The 20,011-nt window shown below is 33.0% G+C and overlaps 1 protein-coding gene across 1 annotated transcript in view; it reads left to right on the top strand.

The window, feature by feature from the left end:
• The window catches only part of LOC118183508 (uncharacterized), a 108,243-nt gene extending 89,982 nt beyond the window's left edge, over positions 1-18,261 (top strand). Inside the window, exons 2-3 of the mRNA XM_085827379.1 lie at positions 14,147-14,442; positions 17,617-18,261. Of these exons, the coding sequence (XP_085683505.1) occupies positions 14,147-14,442; positions 17,617-17,672 (352 nt within the window). The 3' untranslated portion in view covers positions 17,673-18,261. The remainder of the gene's footprint in view (positions 1-14,146; positions 14,443-17,616) is intronic.
• The last annotated feature ends 1,750 nt before the right edge of the window (positions 18,262-20,011 follow it).

The raw sequence follows: 20,011 nt of genomic DNA, 5'->3' as shown, positions 1-20,011 counted from the left end.
GATAGTGGTTTCTTCCTTTCGCGGGATGGTATTATCCTGTTCATTGTCCTACAGGACAGCTTTGGTCAGGAGCCGTCTCGTTGGGTAGAACTGCAAAAGCAAGATTTCTAAACATTCCAATATTACGCTTTTGGATTTATGCGGAATGAAAATTCCTTACAATTGCAAACAAACAAAACAATATTGCTTTCGTTTTCAACGCTCGTACTTGTGCGAATTACCATTTCCTGTAGTAAGATTAGCAATATGAAAGGCAAACTGAACGGTACTTTTTGAAGATGACTTAAATTTTGACTTAATTACTAAGATGTCTTTGTCATAAAACCACTTAATGACAAACTCAATAAAACATATCAGTAATAAATATTAAATTGAGTTTTGATGTTCTTGCAATATTGGTATAATATATAAGCAACGTATCGCGAGTCTTTAGTTTAGTGTGTTTTTAACCAACAAAGTTTGGGAATTGTTACACTGCAATTAAAGAGCAATGTGTTCGTAGTTTTACCATCTTACTGAAATTTCAAATACTGACCACAAACGTTGCATAATAACCATATCAACGTTTTCAGTAATTGATCGAATTTTTGCTTTAAAATCCTCTAAACTCTTTATTATGCACAGGATAACTTTAGACGTATACGAGGATCACTCTGAAAAATTTGAAACACACATAGGTTTTTAAAGTTATACTTACGAAATTTTAGGGGTGTTCAAAATAGTCTCTTCCAGCATCAATGCACTTCTGTAGGCGAATTTTCCAAAGATTAAATGCCTTAAGCCATTCATTTCTTGAAAACGATGAACAAAAAATCATTTGTAGCTTCATCAGTCCCATCTTCGGAATGAAACCGACGTCCAGATATGTTCTTTTTTAGATACAAAAATAGTCAAAAGTCACACGTAGCTAAATTAGGTGAATGGAGTGGATGTTCTATCACCTTTCATGTCATTTTGTTCAATAAATTCAACTGCCAATCTTGCTGAATGAGAAGATGCATTGTCATGGTGGAGCATTAGTCCTCTGACATACACTTCTTGAAGAATTTCTAGAAAACACTTAGTGGTGTACCAGGTATCTGTGACTGTCTTCTGTCCTTCCAGCTTGACGGCTTTGACCAGTTTTGTACTTTTGAATAAAACGCCATACGTTATGTTTTTCATGGCACGTTGTCTTTTTACCATTGTTGGCGTGGGATCATCTTCTAAGACCCATATTTTACTTTCTTGATGTGTTGGAACGTCAAAAAACGGTGGTTTTTATCATCAGTTACGTTTTCATAAATAATGTCGTGGCCACCATCTTTAGAAAATTTAAGAGTTTCTTTGCTGATTCTAACAGGATTCTCTTTTTGGTGCTTAGTTAAATTATGAGGAAACGGCAAATGTAGTTCTTCATGAATATTTTTATGTATGGCAGAAGATGCAATGTTAAGTTCCTTCTGTGTCATTTGGTAGATGCAGCGATTATCATTGATTGAAATTTTCTTTATAGCAGACACATTATCCGAGACTACCTCTGACAACGACCTTCCTGTGTGTTCTTCATCTTGAAGAAAGTTGCGGCCCCTATCAAATTCCGTAAACGATCTCAATGCAGTGGCACGAGATGGATCTTCATTTCCAAATGCTAACTGTAAACATTGAACGTATTCTTGATTTAATCGCATTTTAAAATCATAGACAATTGTAGCGTGATAATTTTCTCGCATCGACTACAATTTTCCTTCTGCCTAACCTACTTGCAGTTGGCAAGTAAAACAAATCGTCTGATGGCTAAAATAGTTCAGATTATCAAATCTGACAGTTAACGTTTTTCTCTGCCACTGCGCCAATCTTAAAAATTTCAGAGGGTTCTACGTATTTAAAATAGAGAGATCTGAACGTATCTGCTTGTGATGTTGCCAGAGCTGACGGTCAATAAATTGTATTTTAATTGCGCTCTTAATTTTTTACAACAAGCTCAGATGGTTATTTTGCATGGAAACCTGCAGTAATTGGTTAGAATTAAGCATTGTATTTGTGCAATTAATTTGGTTTGAATAAAATATTTAACATTGTGCATGATTCTCGTGTATTGATTTTGCTTAAGAACGAGTCTAATTTCTGTAAAAGAATAACTTTTCTATAACTGAAATAAACTGAGAAAATTAAAAATATAAGACAAAATAAAAACATTGTAAAGTAGGATAGCTTTTGAATTTTTACACTTTGTAGTTGTATTCTAATAATGAACAGAACTGGTATAAATGACGGAAGACGGGTATACCTGGTATCTAGTATAGGAAAGTAGGTTTCCCCGAACCTTCCACTATCTGAAACCTCCGACACCTCCTATGAAGAGATACTTCAAAAATAATTTTCGAAAATCCTGTGATTTAGTACTTTTACTTATGATTCAGTGTTACAGCTTTACTACTCTGATTTTTACTTCAGCCGTAGTAATAAAAACTGAGACGAATTTTTATTTTGTAATAAAGGAAATCGAAAACTAATTAGAATTTTTGCTGTTTAGTCTGCCTTATTAGCTACCCTTCAGAATAACAAAACACTGTTTTAATATTAAAATGAATATTTTATTACCGTAAGTAGAATACCTATTAAGAATTATAGATGCAAAAGATTGCAAAAGATTTACAAAATCACTAAACTCTCGTGCAAGGTAAATTTTGCACTTTTTTATTACATTTTATTAAACGATTGATTCAGTGAAATAGTTTTAAAGGTCCTCTTTTTGAAGATAGTAAGCAAATCTGCATCTAAATGAAAGTTAGAAGTCATAAAATGCATATATTTAAGCAAAAAACAGACTTAAAAAATACGGTAACGAAATTCTTTAGCAGTATTCAACATAATTAGCGTAAACTGCATTCGTTGAGCTATTTAATTAAGCATAAATGTATTCCCGCCTCATTAAAGTGTGGGTTGCTTGTGAATTAAAATACCGTTTAACATAGTCTACGCATAAGCAAGTTCCATATATTCTTTAATTCTAAAGAAATTAGAAACATTTTTATCTCTACTAAGAGGAAAAATATAGTATTGCATTTTTTATTTGTTAGAGTCTTTGAAATAAGAATATATATTTAAAGCATCCGAGAAATAGCTGCTTTAATGTTAGTTCACACAGAAAGATGCATATATAAAAAAATTTAGGTTTAGACACTTTTACTCTTTCTCCTTTTTAATATCTAATCAGATACAGAAAGCCTGTTTTTAATAAATAATTATTTTATTAAATAATGTATTTAAAAAATACTCAATTAAAATTTATTTATGTTTTTATAAGAATTTATTTTTAATAGAAAACATTCAGTTATTAGTTCTATATAAATGTTTCATGCATTTTATAAAACTTCAAGAGGGTAAAAACAGTTTTCATAAAAGTATCTGTATTAATTACCCTCGAATTATATTTATCGGTTAGAAATGTATATTCATTTTAATTCCAAAAAATTGTCTAATAGGAATATATGGGACTGATCATTTCTAAATCACATTTGCCTGAAGAATATATATATATATGATGTGCTGCATCAGAATCAGAATTGCTCAGTAGTAAATTGTTGAATCAGATTAGTTTTGCGTAAACATGCATAAATCCAGAACTCAATTCGAATGAAGAGAAATGCATGATATATTGAATGAGTAGAAATATGTACATTAATTATGTACTAATGCGATAGAAAGATGTACTTTGGCCTATCTTGAAATAGATTTGTCTGCTTACACACAGATTTATTTCTGCCACTGTAATTAGTATGACAAAGTTATGTGCATACACTTAATATAGGCATAAAATATGTGATGTTGGTATTACAAGTTTTAAAGTTTCCCAATAAAAACTTTTCTCATAAGTTTAGAATGTCCTTCATATTTTTCAGTTTGTTCATTGTAAAAGACTTTGTATTTTCAAAAATGATCTAAATTTTCTAAAGGAACTGGCTGAATTGCTAGTAAAAAAATCTGATGTGTACACCACATGACTTCCTTGTATTGGAATATTAAATTATAAGCATTTTTTCTTGCATTTCATTTAAACTTATTGGATTGAATTAAATCTACTTCGCCGACAGCGCATAAACCACAATAGAATAAATGCATTCTTTAAAATTCACTCTAGTATTTGTTTACGATAGCGACACTCTGGCGCTAGATTCACTTAACAGTATTAATAATTATATAAGAGTTAACTTATGTAATAGTTATATAACGGAAACTAAGTTAACTGTTATATAATCCAATAATTATATAACAGTTAACTTATATATTTCGTTCATATTATAACTCATAATGCACAAAATTTATATCATTTAAACAATAGAATTATCTAATTGTTGCCACATCTTCTATTCCAATACTATAATAAAGCTAGAATGATGTATAAAAGAAATTAAGCAAACAAAACAAAAAAGAAACAGTTTCTCACAGACGATTGAGTATTTCTCATTTAATTAATTCAGTTCTCACTTCGCGAGAAGGTAAAAATACATAAAAACTCAAAATATCTATATTAAAAATTACGAAGTAAATCTTAAACACTTATTTCCTCGAAAAAATTCCAGAAAGAATTAAGCATGATTTAATTGGCAATAATAAATGAATGCGTTATCTTTGTTGTTGCGAAGCTAAGTTTCTCTGGATTGGCAACAAATCCACTAGTCTCCTGTTTCAAATGTAAACATCAATGGCCGCCATTAAAAAAAGTCTTAGCGGCACTTAGACATCTTTAAAATTGTTGATAATTCTAAAACTATTGCATACAGATTTACTAAAGGCATAAAAACCTTAACCGAAAGATAAAAACAACATAATACAATCATTTTTAAAGCAAAAAATGTACAATTTACAAACATATAAGAGTAAAGAAACTGAGATCACTGAGGCGGGTAACAGAGTGGATATAGTATATATAAATATATTTATATACGTTTGGTGCGGCCGATTGCAACCAAAATACGAGGTGCACATCTACATGTTATAGCAGTCCTATATACAAAATTTCAACGTTCTGAGGCTACTCGTTTTTGAGTTATGCGAGATACGTACGCACGTAAGTACATACGTTCGTACAAACGCCACGAAAAATTCTCTTCGTTATTCATTTTAAAGCAGTTTTATAATTTTTTGGTGGAAAAGCGTGTTTTATTCTGTCCTTACATACAGATATCATGGAAATACATCGTTAAATTGCATTTTAAAGAGGTCAAAATGGGATATTTTCGTTGAAATATGCTGCCTGAAACTTTTCGCGATTACTTCCTTTTTACTTCGTACAAGGAAGTAAATCGTAGAATGAATTGAAAAACATGTAGAATGAATTCTTTTATGTTCCACGAGAAGCAATACTTAATATAAAATTTGAATTCCTTATTGAAAATTGAATTTCCAAATCATGTAGGAAATACCTCATTGCATGTTATTAGAGCTTCCACTTAAATGGTAACATCACCAACCACTCAAAAAAGTTTGAACTGAAGAATAGTATTTCGATGACATCCCAATAATCATATTTAAATTCAATATTTGTTTAACATAATAATGACAAACTTTCATTTAAATCGAGAGCACTTAAACATTTATACTGTCGAAGAAAAAACAATCTGTTTTGTAATAAATAATATGAATTATTAAATGGCAACAGCCCGTATTAGTTCAAACAAGGAGGCATATAAATAAGAATACAAATACAGTAATATTAATTTTAAATGAGCGTTTTTAGCGTTAAGTCACTGTATTTGATGGTCTGAAATAGCTGCATACGAAACTGCTATTTATGAGCAGAATTTCTTCTCCAGTCTAAAAAAAATTGAAACATATTTTGATGGATTTTTACTTCCTCGTACGAAGTAAAGAAAGTAATAGTAATCGTGAAAAATTTCGGGTATTGTATTTTAACTAAAATATCCATTTTTACCGCTCTTGAATCCATTTAAATAATTTTTTTTGCGTGAAATCCGTACATACGCACAGAAAAAAAGCACTGTTTTTCAAAAACGGATTGGAAAATGGATTTAAAATGGATTCAGAAGAGATTATTCTCATGACGCCTGTACGTACGTACATATGTATTTATCCCGAGTAAAGACAAAATACGAGTGACCTTAGAACGTTGAAATTTTGAATGTGAGACTCCTATAACATATAGTTGTGCAACTCCCTTTTTCAGTGCTATCGGCCGCACCAAACGTGTGTATATATATACTAGACAGCCCGGCGGTCATACGAAATGACCGCTGTTCTGGATATTATAAATTGTAATTAAAATCATTTGTGCAAAAGTGCCTGCTAATTCAAACTGAATTACCCAGGGCAGGCGGCGAGGACGCCCCTTTGCTTACTGCCCCACGGGGTTCCCCCCTTCTACTTGCTTAATTGCTTAAAGTAGAGTGCAATGAAGGAAACCACTGGCGGTACATTTCTTTTGAAACCACCGCTAGCTCAATAAATAAAGGTGATTTAAATAATAAAATGTTAATTCACATGTCAAAGATCTCTTTGTGCACAACATTTCTTGTGTAGATCTTTCAATCATTGTTAAGCTCGCCTTGCAGAGGACCATCAGTTATTTTTAATTTTACGGCCGTTCTTTCATGAACTCTTGAACAGGCAATATAAAGTTGACCGTTTCCAAATGCAGGCTCAGGAAAAAAATGCCAACACGCTTAAGCGTTTGGCCCTGAGACTTATGGATGGTCATAGCAAAGGCAAGTTTTACAGGAAATTGTCTACGTCTGAATTGAAACGGCAACCCTGTGTCGAGGCAACTTCAAACCATTGGCTAGTATAGTTACGCAAGCAACCAATAAACTATCGGTCACAAACAGACACTTAAGCCGCGTATATATATGGGGTGAAGAAACATCATGTCCTCCGAAACAGCTGGCTCCCGGGCTTAGTGAAGCACTCTTTGGATTCCGCAGGTCCGTGGCACGCCATTTTGATCATTCGCGTCTTCGTGGGACTTTAATTAGCCGATATATTAATTAAAAACTAATTTTCCTCTACGTTTTCTCTACATTTTGCACTTTCTTTCTTGAATTTTCCCTATTGGAGGGATTTGGCTACGTGCCAAATTATTTTCTCTCGAATATTTACGGAACGGCGCAGTGTTGAAATTCGAGACGCGTATCCTCGGATTCCAAAAAAGTCTTCGAATCCATCGATACCGTTCTCATCTTCGTACGACTTTAATCGGCCGAGATATTAATTAAAAACTGCAGAAACGTTAATTTCCGCGCTCATTTTTCCGAGTGGCAACAATAAACTATCGGCGACACACACTTTAGCCGCTTATATATATATAAAAGATAAAGATACCGCCTTGTAACCCAATTCGGTTTGGTGAGCTTAGTCTTTTTATTCTTATATAATTGTAAATTGTGCATTCTTTTTTTTTCTTTAAAATTAACTGAATTATATTTTCTTATGCCCTGGTTAAAGTTTCTGGGCTCGTTACAGTGAAAATAAGTGGCGGCTGTTTTAAGCATACAGAAACGTTGCTGTTGTTCCGGCAAAGATCTTAATTTTATTTTAACGAGTGCCTTCTAGGTAATGTACATATTATTTAGGTAATTTGCAGATTACCTAGGAAATTTGAGAAATGAAACTATTTTTCGCACTCTAACGGATCACACTAGGTAATCTGCACATTAGCTAGATAACCTGCAGAATAATTGATTTGCGCATTTAACGGCAACGTATATACTTTTGCACCATGTAAATATAGGTCTATAAAGTCTCTTCCGTACCGGATACAAATCTTCTCATCTAATTCACTTTACGTAATTTAATTATGTTTTTAAAAAATATCTGCTGGTTGCGGAAGCTCAGATTTCTAGAAATTTCTGCAGTTCTCTAGCAGAGCTCTAGCCCCTGTAGCTCAAAGTTTTTAGTAATTTCCTAAACAGTCATATTTGACAATGCATATAATTTCGAGCAGCGGTTCTTAACCTTTCGACTAGCACGTACCATCTAAACAAAAATGGAAAAAATCTTTAGTACCACCACTACGTTTTATAATGACTATTTTTCAATTTCTCAATAGAAATATTAAAAAATTATATATGTATTTTACCATTCGCACATTTTATTCGCTATTTGAATTAAATATGTACATATTAAAAATATTATCTTAAAAATTGGTTACCATTTTAGTTATCAAAATTTAAGTTGTAATACTTTAATTTTAAAATTTAGTGTCAAATTTAGGCCTGTTTAAAAGAGAACAATTTCTTTTTGTCTTAATTTCACTTAGCTTTAATCGTAAATGCACCTTTTAATAAAATACATTTTGTTTTGTATTTTTTTTTCCCAATATAACATGGAAGAAAACTCTTGTTCACACAAATAGCTTGTGCAAAAAAGCAATAAAAATTTGATAGCTTTATTTGAAATGCCTTTAAATTCTTTCTTTTCGCTTCATCCAAAAGTTAACAAGCGTGTTATTTTTTAAATCTTCAGTTAGAGTTCGATTACATGAAATTTCCATCAATTGTTTGTTTTTCTCCAGAAGATTTTCGAATTTAATTGTCAGAAATACTTTATTTCTTTGCGTATCACCTATTTTTCTATAGGCGTATCACGCCACCAGTGGTACGCGTACCACCGGTTGGTAATCCCTGATTTAGAGTATAGTCACATTAATATTTAGAAGTTTGTCATAATGCAAAAAAGAGATACAAAAATTTATATAAATTTGACACCGATTTTACCTTATTTGTAAAGTTTCTGCAACAAGGAATCTGCAAAATATTTTTAAATTACATATTACTTCATGGAAATGTATCTCTATTATAAAATAAATAAATAATTTCATGGGTTAGTAAAATTAAGTAATGTTAAACGAATATTAATTTTTAATAGATTTTTCTTTGTAAGAATAATTTCTTTGTAACCAAAAACAAATAAATAAATAAATATATAAAAAATTTTAAAAAATTTTAAAAATTCTATTTTTCTTAGATATAAGATACTGAAAAAAAAATTCGCCCAAGTTAAATAGAACTGCTTATGTTTATCACAGATATTTCGGATATATGTCACTTCTAACGATGGTTCCGAAAATGTAGTAACTCTTACTTCAGAGCAATTAAATCGAAATTTGTGAAGAGAGGGTCCAAAACGATTCCTCACGTGTCGCCCTTTACGATCGATTTATCTTAAAATTTCTACTATCGATTTTACCGATCAAGAATACTTTTAAAATCTTTCTTTTGACGCGTCGTGTTAGAGAAAAGATCTTTCAATCTCGAAACTGCGATAATAATACACGTTTAATATACGTTTCTTGAATATTAATATACGTTTATGAATAATAATGGTTTATTATACGTTTAATATAAGTTTCTTGGCTGTTAATATATGTTTATGACTTTTAACGGTTTAATATACGTTTCTTGAATGTTAATGTTTACAGAATACAAGTTTTCCCTCGTTAATTCTCTAGTAGAAGATATGATTTAAAAAAAAAAAAAATTAAAAAAGCTGCAAAACACCCCTCAAATACTATTGGTCAAAATTTTGTTACTGTAGTAGTTTACTCAACATCTGAGAAAAGCGATGAAGTATAAATAATTTTTATTTTTTTGTAATACCTAAGAGGCATGCTTTATGTTTAGTCAAAGCGGTTTATGTCCTGAAAATAGTAGAGAATTATAAGGGTACTCAAGAACAATATGCCATGCGAAACGTTTGCTGTATTTTTATAATAATTCGGTACTGTTCTGTAATCAGGACTGGATCTAGAAATGTATGGATGTATGTGTTCATGTATGCATGGATGTATGTGTTCATGTAAGCACGAACATACACTGGTGTGCAAAAATTAAGGAAGAAGTGGAAAAATTAGTATATCAGCTGAACGAAGAGGCAGAGCGGACAGAAAGACCAATCAGGAGATTAAGTAAGGTGATGTACGGTAGCACATGCGCAGATATGCAGGTAGACGTAATGGGGGAGTGTCTGAGTAGTATAAAGCATGTTGTCGGTGTAAGATCAGAATTTCTTGCAAAGAGATTGCTCGCCGTATAGCAGTTAAAATCACACCGAGTTGCTGCCTCAGCGAGAAATGGCGAATAATCAATTTGCTAGACGACATCTGGATGCTTTTACCCGAGGTCGAATCATTGGGAAGTTGGAGGAAGGCCGCAGTATAACAAGTGTGGTTGCAGAGTTCGGAATTGCTCAGAGCATCGTTTCACGACTTTGGAGACAATTTCAAACTACAGGAACAGCTATCCGGGGGTTTAGTAGTGGTTGTCCACGAGGAACTACACCCGCAGATGACCGGTATATTGCCTTACAGGCCAGAAAAAACAGGCGGCAGACAGCGGGAGAAATCGCTAGACACAGGACACAGGCGACTGGACGACCGATATCGCGTTTTACCGTGGCCAGAAGACTGCACGGTGGTGGTCTGTTTGCACGACGCCCTGTACGGTGTGTACCTCTAACGCCTGCCCATCGGAGAAGGCGTTCTCTGTGGTGCCGGGAACACCGGAATTGGAGAGACAATGAATGGGGACGAGTACTCTTTACAGTTGAGAGCACATTCAGTCTGAGTAGCGATTCTCATCGCATACTCATCTGGAGAGAGCGGGAAGCCGCAATCATCCCTCGAACATCATTGAAAGGGACAGGTATGGAGGTGGCGGTGTTCTCGTTTAGGGAGGCATCATGCTTGGTAGTCGTACAGACCTTCACATCTTCGACGCAGGTTCAGTCAACGGGACCGGTTATGGTAACGAGATTCTTCTTCCATATGTGCGTCTTTTTAGAGGCGCTATGGGTCCGCAGTTCCTTTTCATGGACGACAATGCACCATGTCATCGCACAGTAGCTGCCGAACAGCTCTTAGAGAGTGAGGATATTGAACGTATGGATTGGCCGGCACGATCTCCGGATCTCAATCCCATCGAGCATGTATGGGATTTTCTAGGCAGACGCTTGGCAGCTCGTACCTTACCACCAGTAACGATTCCGGAGCTTCGATTGGCGCTGCAAGACGAATGGGCAGCAATGCCTCAACAACTCATTGACACCCTCGTTCTCAGCATGGGCAGACGCTGTGAAACCTGCCTAGCAGTCAGGGGAGATCATATCCCCTATTAAAGACCGTATGTTTCTTGCTGGACACCCATCACAGGGATGTTTCGGCCTTCAGTCGTATTGCACTCCATGCTACGTTTTCAATAAAGCTTCTTTTTATCCCTCTGATTTCTCTTTTAGTAAGTGTTGCTTACATTACTCATGTCCTTACGTATTGGGGATCTTACGCTATAAAATATGTTGATTTGGAAAGTTTTTGTACAAAGTTACATTGAAAAAAACCGTCTCGTCCTTAATTTTTGCACACCAGTGTATGTGTGGTGTGTATACATTATACCAATAATTCTTCAAATATATTGTGGAATTCTGCTAAAAACAATCCAGTTTTTATTAGATTACATTTTAAATTTCATCTTCTTTATATAATGGGTTCCTTTTGAAAATATTAAAAGAAACCTGACGTTATTTAAAACCGGAGTGCAGGAATAGGATACAATGATGGAAAATTAGATTTCAAAAATGATGTTATTTATTAACAATTAGTAATTTCTTCTGTTGAAGATCATGACCTGATTTGTTAGCCTTCCATTTTAAACTGTAAGGCACTTTTAAAATCTACGAATTAATAGCAGAATTTCTAAAATACCACTGGTTGAGATCATTTACTACAACCAGGAAATGTAAAAATTTAAATGGCATTCTTCAGCAATTCTTAATATATTACTCTCTCCTACACTGATATGTTATGCGTATCAAGTGTTTTGTGCTTTATTTTTGTAATGAGGATAAACATTTACTTAATATTATAATTAAACATTATTTGATGTATGCTAAAACGAAGTCATTAACAATTGATGGTGAATTCTATCACGACGTGTCAAAAGAAAGCTTTTAAAAGTATTCTTGATCGGTGAAATCGATCGTAGAAATTCTAAGACAAATCGATCGTAAAGGGCGACACGTGAGGAATCGTTTTGCACCCTCTCTTCACAAATTTCGATTTAATTACTCTGAAGTAACAGTTACTACATTTCCGAAACCATCATTAGAAGTGAAATATCCGAAATATCTGTGATAAACGTAAGAGTTCTATTTAACTTGGACGAATGGGTTGTTTTTTCAGTATTATCATGGACACATTTTACTCCAGGTATCCAAAAAAAATTGGCTTCATATACAGGTTGTATTAGTACAGCGGTGACAACTTTCAGGAGAGATACAATAAACCTAGACGAAGTGAAATCACATAGCAATGCATGGTCGAAAACGCTTTCCTGGCACGGTAGAGAAGATACAAAACGGTAAAAAGGAAGGACACAAACAAACACACAAAACATGTTTTATTAAGTTTAGTACAGCAGAAACTTACAAATAAAAACGAAAACAAACAACGATCATCATTAAAGAAGGTGTTCGAAATTACGACCCCGGACCGTGATGCAGGCCTCACTTCTCTAGCGCATGGAAGATCTGCATCACGAATGGAAGATCGAATGGAAGATGCATGACGCACGGTCTCTGCATCACGGTCCGGGAGGTAATTTCCAACACCTTCTTTACTGATGATCGTTGTCACTTTATGTTGTTATTTCTTTGTTTTTGTTGTACTTGGAATAATAAACATGTTTTCTCCCCCCGTTCGTGTCCTACTAGAATTGCAACTGAACTTACTGTTAGAACAATCCAACTCAAAACTTACTGTTAGAACACAATCAACTTACTGTTAGAACAATCCAACTCAACGCCATTGTTAGAACAATCCAACTCAACTTACTGTTAGAACAGAACAGAACTGGTATTGCCATTGTTAGAACAATCCAACTCAACTTACTGTTAGAACAATCCAACACAATCAACTTACTGTTAGAACAATCCAACACAATCAACTTACTGTTAGAACAATCCAACACAATCAACTTACTGTTAGAACAATCCAACACAATCAACTTACTGTTAGAACAATCCAACACAATCAACTTACTGTTAGAACAATCCAACACAATCAACTTACTGTTAGAACAATCCAACACAATCAACTTACTGTTAGAACAATCCAACTCAACGTTTTCAGATTCCCTTTCAGCCATTCAAGCGATTCCTGCAGATAATGTCGCGGTATCAAAAATTATTGAATCTTGCAAAATCATTCTTTTTCTTTTAGCCTCAAAAAGGATGGCCCTTGCAGTAGATCTGGCTGATGTTGGAATAACTGGCAAAGAATGGGCTAATAAACTAGCTAAAAATGGAACTGAAATTTTTCAATCAAATAATAGTGGGCTACCATTTACATTAATGAAAAGAATAGTAAAATTATTATGAGGAAAGATTTTTGATACTAAATTACTTGAAGAAACTAAGAATTAAAAGTGGAGAGATTCGATTTCTAATATCCCGGACTCTCCCAGACGCATCGCAGTTGTAGCGTTCCGTTCGGAGACCGGATATGATTGTCTGGCTAAAAACCTGTGTTGTATTGGTATAATATGATACGTTCTTGTTCATTTTGTGCAACCAGAAGTTTGAGATGGACAAAGATCATTTGCTAATAAAATGTTCCTCGTTGAAGGAAGAAAACCTATGTAGTCAATACTAGAGAATTGATACAGTTGACATACGGCGGCTCTTTTTTAAATGCTTAATGTAGTCATATGTTATTCTGTTTTCAAGTTTCGAAATAGTTACTGTTATTGTAATGAGGTTAATTACTGTTTTGTCTTTTTGTAATTATATTTTCAAATTTTTTTAGGCTTCAATCTCATGCATCTTTGATGCATGGTGTTAGTGATTATAATCAAGTGCCTTTGCAATGAAAAAAAAAAAAAAAAAAAAACTTTTACCAAATCTAACTATAGAAACTGGAAGGACTCCTTAAGAAGTTAAATTTTTAATTTTAAAAAACTGACTTTTTAATTTTAAAATAAAAATGTTCATTTTTGAGCAAGTTAAAAACTTTTTTGGGTTTCTTTAATTGGAAGTATATGTGAACGACCAATGGTTGCATAAAGAAGACCGCATAAGGGATTTTGTGGACATAGCATATGCGATTATATTTTAAATATCTGCCAAAATTAAATATTGTGTATGAATGTTTTTGCAGATCGAAACGCAGCCAAGGTGGATCACCAAGCTCGAAATCCCGCCATTCACACAAGGACACCGAGTCTCAAAAATCCTCACACCATTCTTCAAGTGACAGTCGCAACAAAAAGAGACGAGACCACCAGAAGCGAAAACGAGACTTGGAAGAGGGTTTCGAGACCGAAGAAGTGGAAGAGGAAAGGAGTAGAGCCACTTGCGTTGTTGTAGCCATCAGCACGACGATTATTGTCATTGCAGTGATGCTGGTTGTATTGACTCTTTATTTTACGCCACATTTTGTAGAGGAAGAAAACAGTAAGAAAATACATAATATTACCTTCAATGTACCAAACCAAATACTAAGTTTACGTTTAAGTTTTTCCAAATACTGAATTCATAATATTGGAATTAGTTAAATTATAAGCACAGATAAAATTTACACAAATTTATATATTACAGTTACATCTTCAAGTCTCAGGTTTTGACATTATTTTCTACGATTTGAGTGATGTGGATGTCCTTAATTTGCTTCTATTACGAAAACGATTTATTTTTATCTTTATTATCGTATAATGAAATTCTATGCAAGCTCATTTTAGCTGAGATTTTTAAGTTTTAGTTACGCGGAAGTGTATAATCTGTTGACCGTTGAAGGATATTCTAATAATACAAAAAGAAGTTTTTTCCCTGTTGAAGTTATTCAGGATATACAAAACCCTATTTTTAAGTTAGTAATTCTAACAGTAATTAATATATAGAGATCATGTAATTTTCTTAAATACAACGTGTTTCAAAAAGAATATACATATTTCGAATGCATATATTTATTAGTAAATGACATACAAATGTCAAACTTTACATACATATGTACGAACCTTTCAAGTTCAGATTGCAGATGTTACAGATGTTCAAAATGTCCTCCATCAGCGAGACGAACGATATCACATCGATACTCAAATTCCTCCCATACGCGGGCAAGCATGAGTGTGGATCCGGTTCTTCACCTCTTCCAGGTTCTGTGGGAGTGGTGGTACATAAACATTGTCTTTAATGAAACCCCATAGGAAGAAGTGTGGTGTCAAATCCGGTGACTGTGTATTCCAGCTGAGACATGCTATATAAGTCCTTGACGACCAATCCAACGGCTCGGTAGAGTTTCATTCAGATAATCACGCACTTGGCGACACCAGTGAGGGGGTGCCCCGCCTTGTTGAAAAATGAAGTTGTCTTCGTGCAGCCTCGGAAACAACCAGATTTGTAACATAGCGAGATATTGTTGACCGTTAACCTTGTTTCCATCAAAGAAGAATGGGCCGTAAACAGATGATCGGGATATCGCACAAAACACATTGATTTTAAGCGAATCTCGTGCAAGTTCAATGGCTGCATATGGGTTCTGCAGGCCCCAAATTCGAACATTGTGTTTGTTTAAATGACCACTAACATAAAAAGTCTCTTCATCACTGAACACGATGCGTTGTGCAAAAATGTTATCATTGTCAATAGCATCAATAATCTCGATACAAAATGCCCCACGTTTGCGTTTGTCTTTAAGACGCAGAGTCTGCAACAAAAGTACCTTGTATGGCTTCATAACCAACCGACGTCTCAAAACGCGCCAAATTGTTGTTGTAGGGAGTTCTAACTCCCGGCTGCCATGAGGAGTTGATTTTGAAGGGCTATGTTGGAAAGCAGTTTGAATTCGTGCAACATTTTCGTCGGGAACACGAGGGCAGCTAGGACTCTTTCCTTTACATACACATCCTGTATTTACAAAGTGTCGATACCATCTGCGACGGTTCCACCCATTCGGAGGATCACTTTGGTACCTCAACTTGAAACGTCTTTGCACTCTAATCACGGAATTGCACTTCGCAAACTCGAAAACACAAAATGATTTCTGCTGCGGAGTAGCCATTTTAAACATGTGACGGTTACCACGCAAAACAGTTGACAACTGACATCTAGCGGCTAATATTATAAACTAAACTATTTCTTCGTTTCGTCATAAGCCGAGCAGAAGCGCAGTGATAGATAGTTTGTTCAAAATAACATTTTGTAACGCATATATTCTTTCTGAAACATAGGGTACTTAAAATCAAAAAATTAATTATTTTTTTAATACTAAACTGGAAGATTCATGAAATACATACTAAAATCAATAGAAATCTGCTGTGTTTGATTAATACGGATATAGTTTATTATGAACTGTAAACAAATCTAGTTTAATTCAGCGAAATATTAAGTATTTGCCTTATGTTGAAACCAATTCTAATGTGGTTTACACTTTGTTAATTTTATTTGAAAAAATGAATGATGCACCTTTTTTTCCACTTGTTCGCAACGAAAGGGAAAGGGCAATACGTTACCGTAAATGTAAGAATTTCGCGAGGTGAATTATTTTTGCCACAAACCCAAAAAATGCGCCAAGGTAAATTTTTGAATTTGTTGGTAAGTTTATCACCATATTTTACAGTATTTAATAATTAGACATAATTTGAGTGGTAGAATGGAAATATGGTAAAAAAATGTGTATATCATTTCAGAAAACGTTCGAATTTTCATCAAAATTCCTATGTTAAAACACTGTTATATATGTTACCGTGAAAGACCGAAATTGGAGAAAGTCGACTTTCACCGGAGAATATCAACATTCACCAAATACGTCGGTGAAAGACCGAATATTTTACTACATTCTTGTATATTCGGACCCTCACCGGTATATGTCAACAATCACAGGCATGCTGTGGTGAAAGTCGAAAAGAGAGGTCATAAAGTGCCATAATAAGTTTAAGTTGTTGCAATAAATAAGATTTGAATCACATAATTTAGTAAGTTTTTTATGACTGTTATTTTATTTTCTCATTTAGAACGTACTGTATAATTAAGTAAGTTTTTAACTTCTATTATTTTCCTTTGTCATTTTGAATGTATTGTGTGTTTTAGGTTCTCATGTTCTTAAGTTCTTATTTCAAGTCTCAAGTGCGTTTATTCGCGACTGTATTACGGAGAAGAAAATATAATATTGTTATATGTTCAACATTCACCACTAGTACATGGTGAATGTCGACATTGACCGGTGTAAGTCAGAAATAAGAGTATTTGGAAAATATTTAGGACATACACCAAGAGACTATGTGAATGTTGACATTCACCGGTGAAAGTCGACATTCTCCAGATTTCGGTGTTTCACAGTAACATATATAAATCTAACATGCATCCTAAGTCGCGCTTTCGAGGCAAGGAAAACTCAATTTCCTTCGATAGGTCCAGTAAAACAGGAGATATAGAACTGTCCTATTGTTTTGTGTGTGAAGAGTGTACATATACATATAGGATATGCATTTACTTTTCCTTCTGCCTCATTATTTCAAAATCTTTCAAGATGTGAGATTTATTACAAAATAAAATAAAGTATCAGTTATTTTACATTTAATTTATTCGTTAGACGTTTATAATTTTACTGACGTTTTACTTTTATATTTCCAGGTTACTATTGCTGTAATAATACGGAGGATCTCTTCCACACTCTACCAAAGCATTGACATTTAGTTAAAGCTGTGGAGGAATTTATTCGATGACTGTTAATTTGGTGCAAAAAATTGAGTCCATGTCTAGAGCTTAATGTTGTATATTCTTTAATAGCTCTGAATATAGACGTAATTATCTTTTACAACATTTTGGATATATAGGAATTGAAGTCGAAGCATACGAACTTCATGAAAAGTAAACTTTGTTTCAAGGTCTCCTAACCAACTGTACGTTTTTGATCCAAGAATACCCATACTGATCCAGGAATTCTGCATCTATGCAAACTAAACATTTTTAGTTAAATTTACAATTAGTACAATTTAAAACATTTTTTAAATTGTTTTTTAAATCTGATTACTTATTGATATTTTAATGATGAGATACGAATTCCTAAAATAAGAAATATTAATTATATATTCTAGGATTTAGAAATGCAAAAGAAAGAAACTGCATTGTCAGTATATTATCGCAGTTTAAAAATTAGTAGAAAAAGTGAATCTTAAAAATATTTTCTTGCATCCTTTGAAATTGTAATTTTATTCTCATATTTGAATCCTTATGTATTATGTGTTAGATATTATTTATTTAAGATGTCCAAATATATCTTTGACTTAAAGGTGATTTATTTTTTTTCTTATCTAAAGTTTCTTATCTAAAGTTAAAAATAAAAGAAAACTTTTTTTTATCTAAAGTTTCTTATCTTATCTTAAGTTAAATAATTAGTTATTTTTTTCTTATCTAAATTTAACTACAGTTTTTCTTATCTAAAGTTTCTTATCTAAAGTTAAAAATAAAACAAAACGTTTTTTCTTATCTAAAGTTTCTTATCTTATCTTAAGTTAAATAATTAGTTATTTTTTCTTATCTAAAGTTAACTACAGTTTTTCTTATCTAAGTTAGAAAGATTAAAAGATAGAAATTCTGTCAATAAAACTTATTCATTTAAATGTGAAATTTAGAAATCACGGCGTTACTTCTGTAGATAACTCGTTGGCGATTTTACAGTTTCACAGTTATCAACACTTTACTATCTCTAACGACTTCGTTAAATGAAGTAATTAACAAAATTAAAATAACAGCTAAATCCTAATTAAATATCAATTCTGAAAATATGATGTAACAATTAACAGCGTGCATAAAGAGTAATAAAATAAGGTGTTACCCACTAAATAAAATGATTGCTGTACATGAGAAACGCTCAACCAACATAATAATGTTATCGACATTTTAGTGTTTACATTTGGCATGCTGTCTGCAGAATTTCATCCGAAATTGCTGACATGCACTGCAATAATGATTATTTAAACAATACTTAAAAATATTTTGAAACTTTCCTACATATTTTAGATGCAAATCATAAACAAATTTTAATAATGACTGCAATTTGTCAGAGCATGTCATTTCTGAAATTGTTTCACGTTTAAAACATTTACAAATGACTTTGTACTTACGCATGTACTGCATAGCGTTAGAAATACCTTTTATTAAAGAAAAATGTTTAAAAGTTTCAGAAAATTTATCATTTAGATGCATTATAAATTAAATGTATTTTAATTTTATCAGTCAGATGTATCATTAACTTTAAAATAAAGATTTAAGTTACTAAGAAGTACATTTAACGGTTTTAAAAATTATGAGTTCATCAAGCAATTTTAGAATGATTAAATTTAAAAACTAAAGATATTATAGTCGTTAAATGGCAACACTCTGAGAACTGGCTAGTTGTCAAGCCGCTTGAAAGGTAAAGATTGTATGTTTCGTCCGATGGTAAAATTTATGAAGTCGCGAGGATGACAAAAACTAACATAACGTAACACAACGGTGCAAAAATTTTGTAAAGTTCTTCACTGAAGATGTTACTAATACTAAATACAATTCTTTTTACAGCAGAAATGTTTACAATTGCTATTTAATATTCATGCCAATTTTATAATATTAAACAATAATTTTTCAAGGAAATACGTTATTTTAAACGCATTCTGATGTTACGATAACTCTCTAAAAGAATTTGTTTTTAATATTGACTAACTCTCTAAAAGAATTTGTTTTTAGTATTGACTAACTCTATAAAAGAATTTGTTTTTAGTATTGACGAATAATTTGACAGTTATTATTTAATTATTTTATATGCTGTATTTGCACTGTTTTTTAAAGAACAGTAATTCACAATCATATTGCATATGATACTCTTTTAAAATAAAGAAAACGCAATGCTTTTCATTGTTATAAAATATGCAAAATATACACGTAGATTTTCTGAAGCATTATGTATGCCTGCTGATCAATGATTTTCTGTTAAATGTCATCATGGAAATGGGGTAGTTACTTAAGTGTACCATAGACCAATTACGCA

This window comes from Stegodyphus dumicola, chromosome 12, assembly GCF_044657685.1.
Source record: "Stegodyphus dumicola isolate Sdum_Otavi_A_Nest chromosome 12, ASM4465768v1".
In the NCBI taxonomy this organism is placed as follows: domain Eukaryota; kingdom Metazoa; phylum Arthropoda; class Arachnida; order Araneae; family Eresidae; genus Stegodyphus; species Stegodyphus dumicola.
This window is presented reverse-complemented; position numbering and strand designations above follow the sequence as displayed.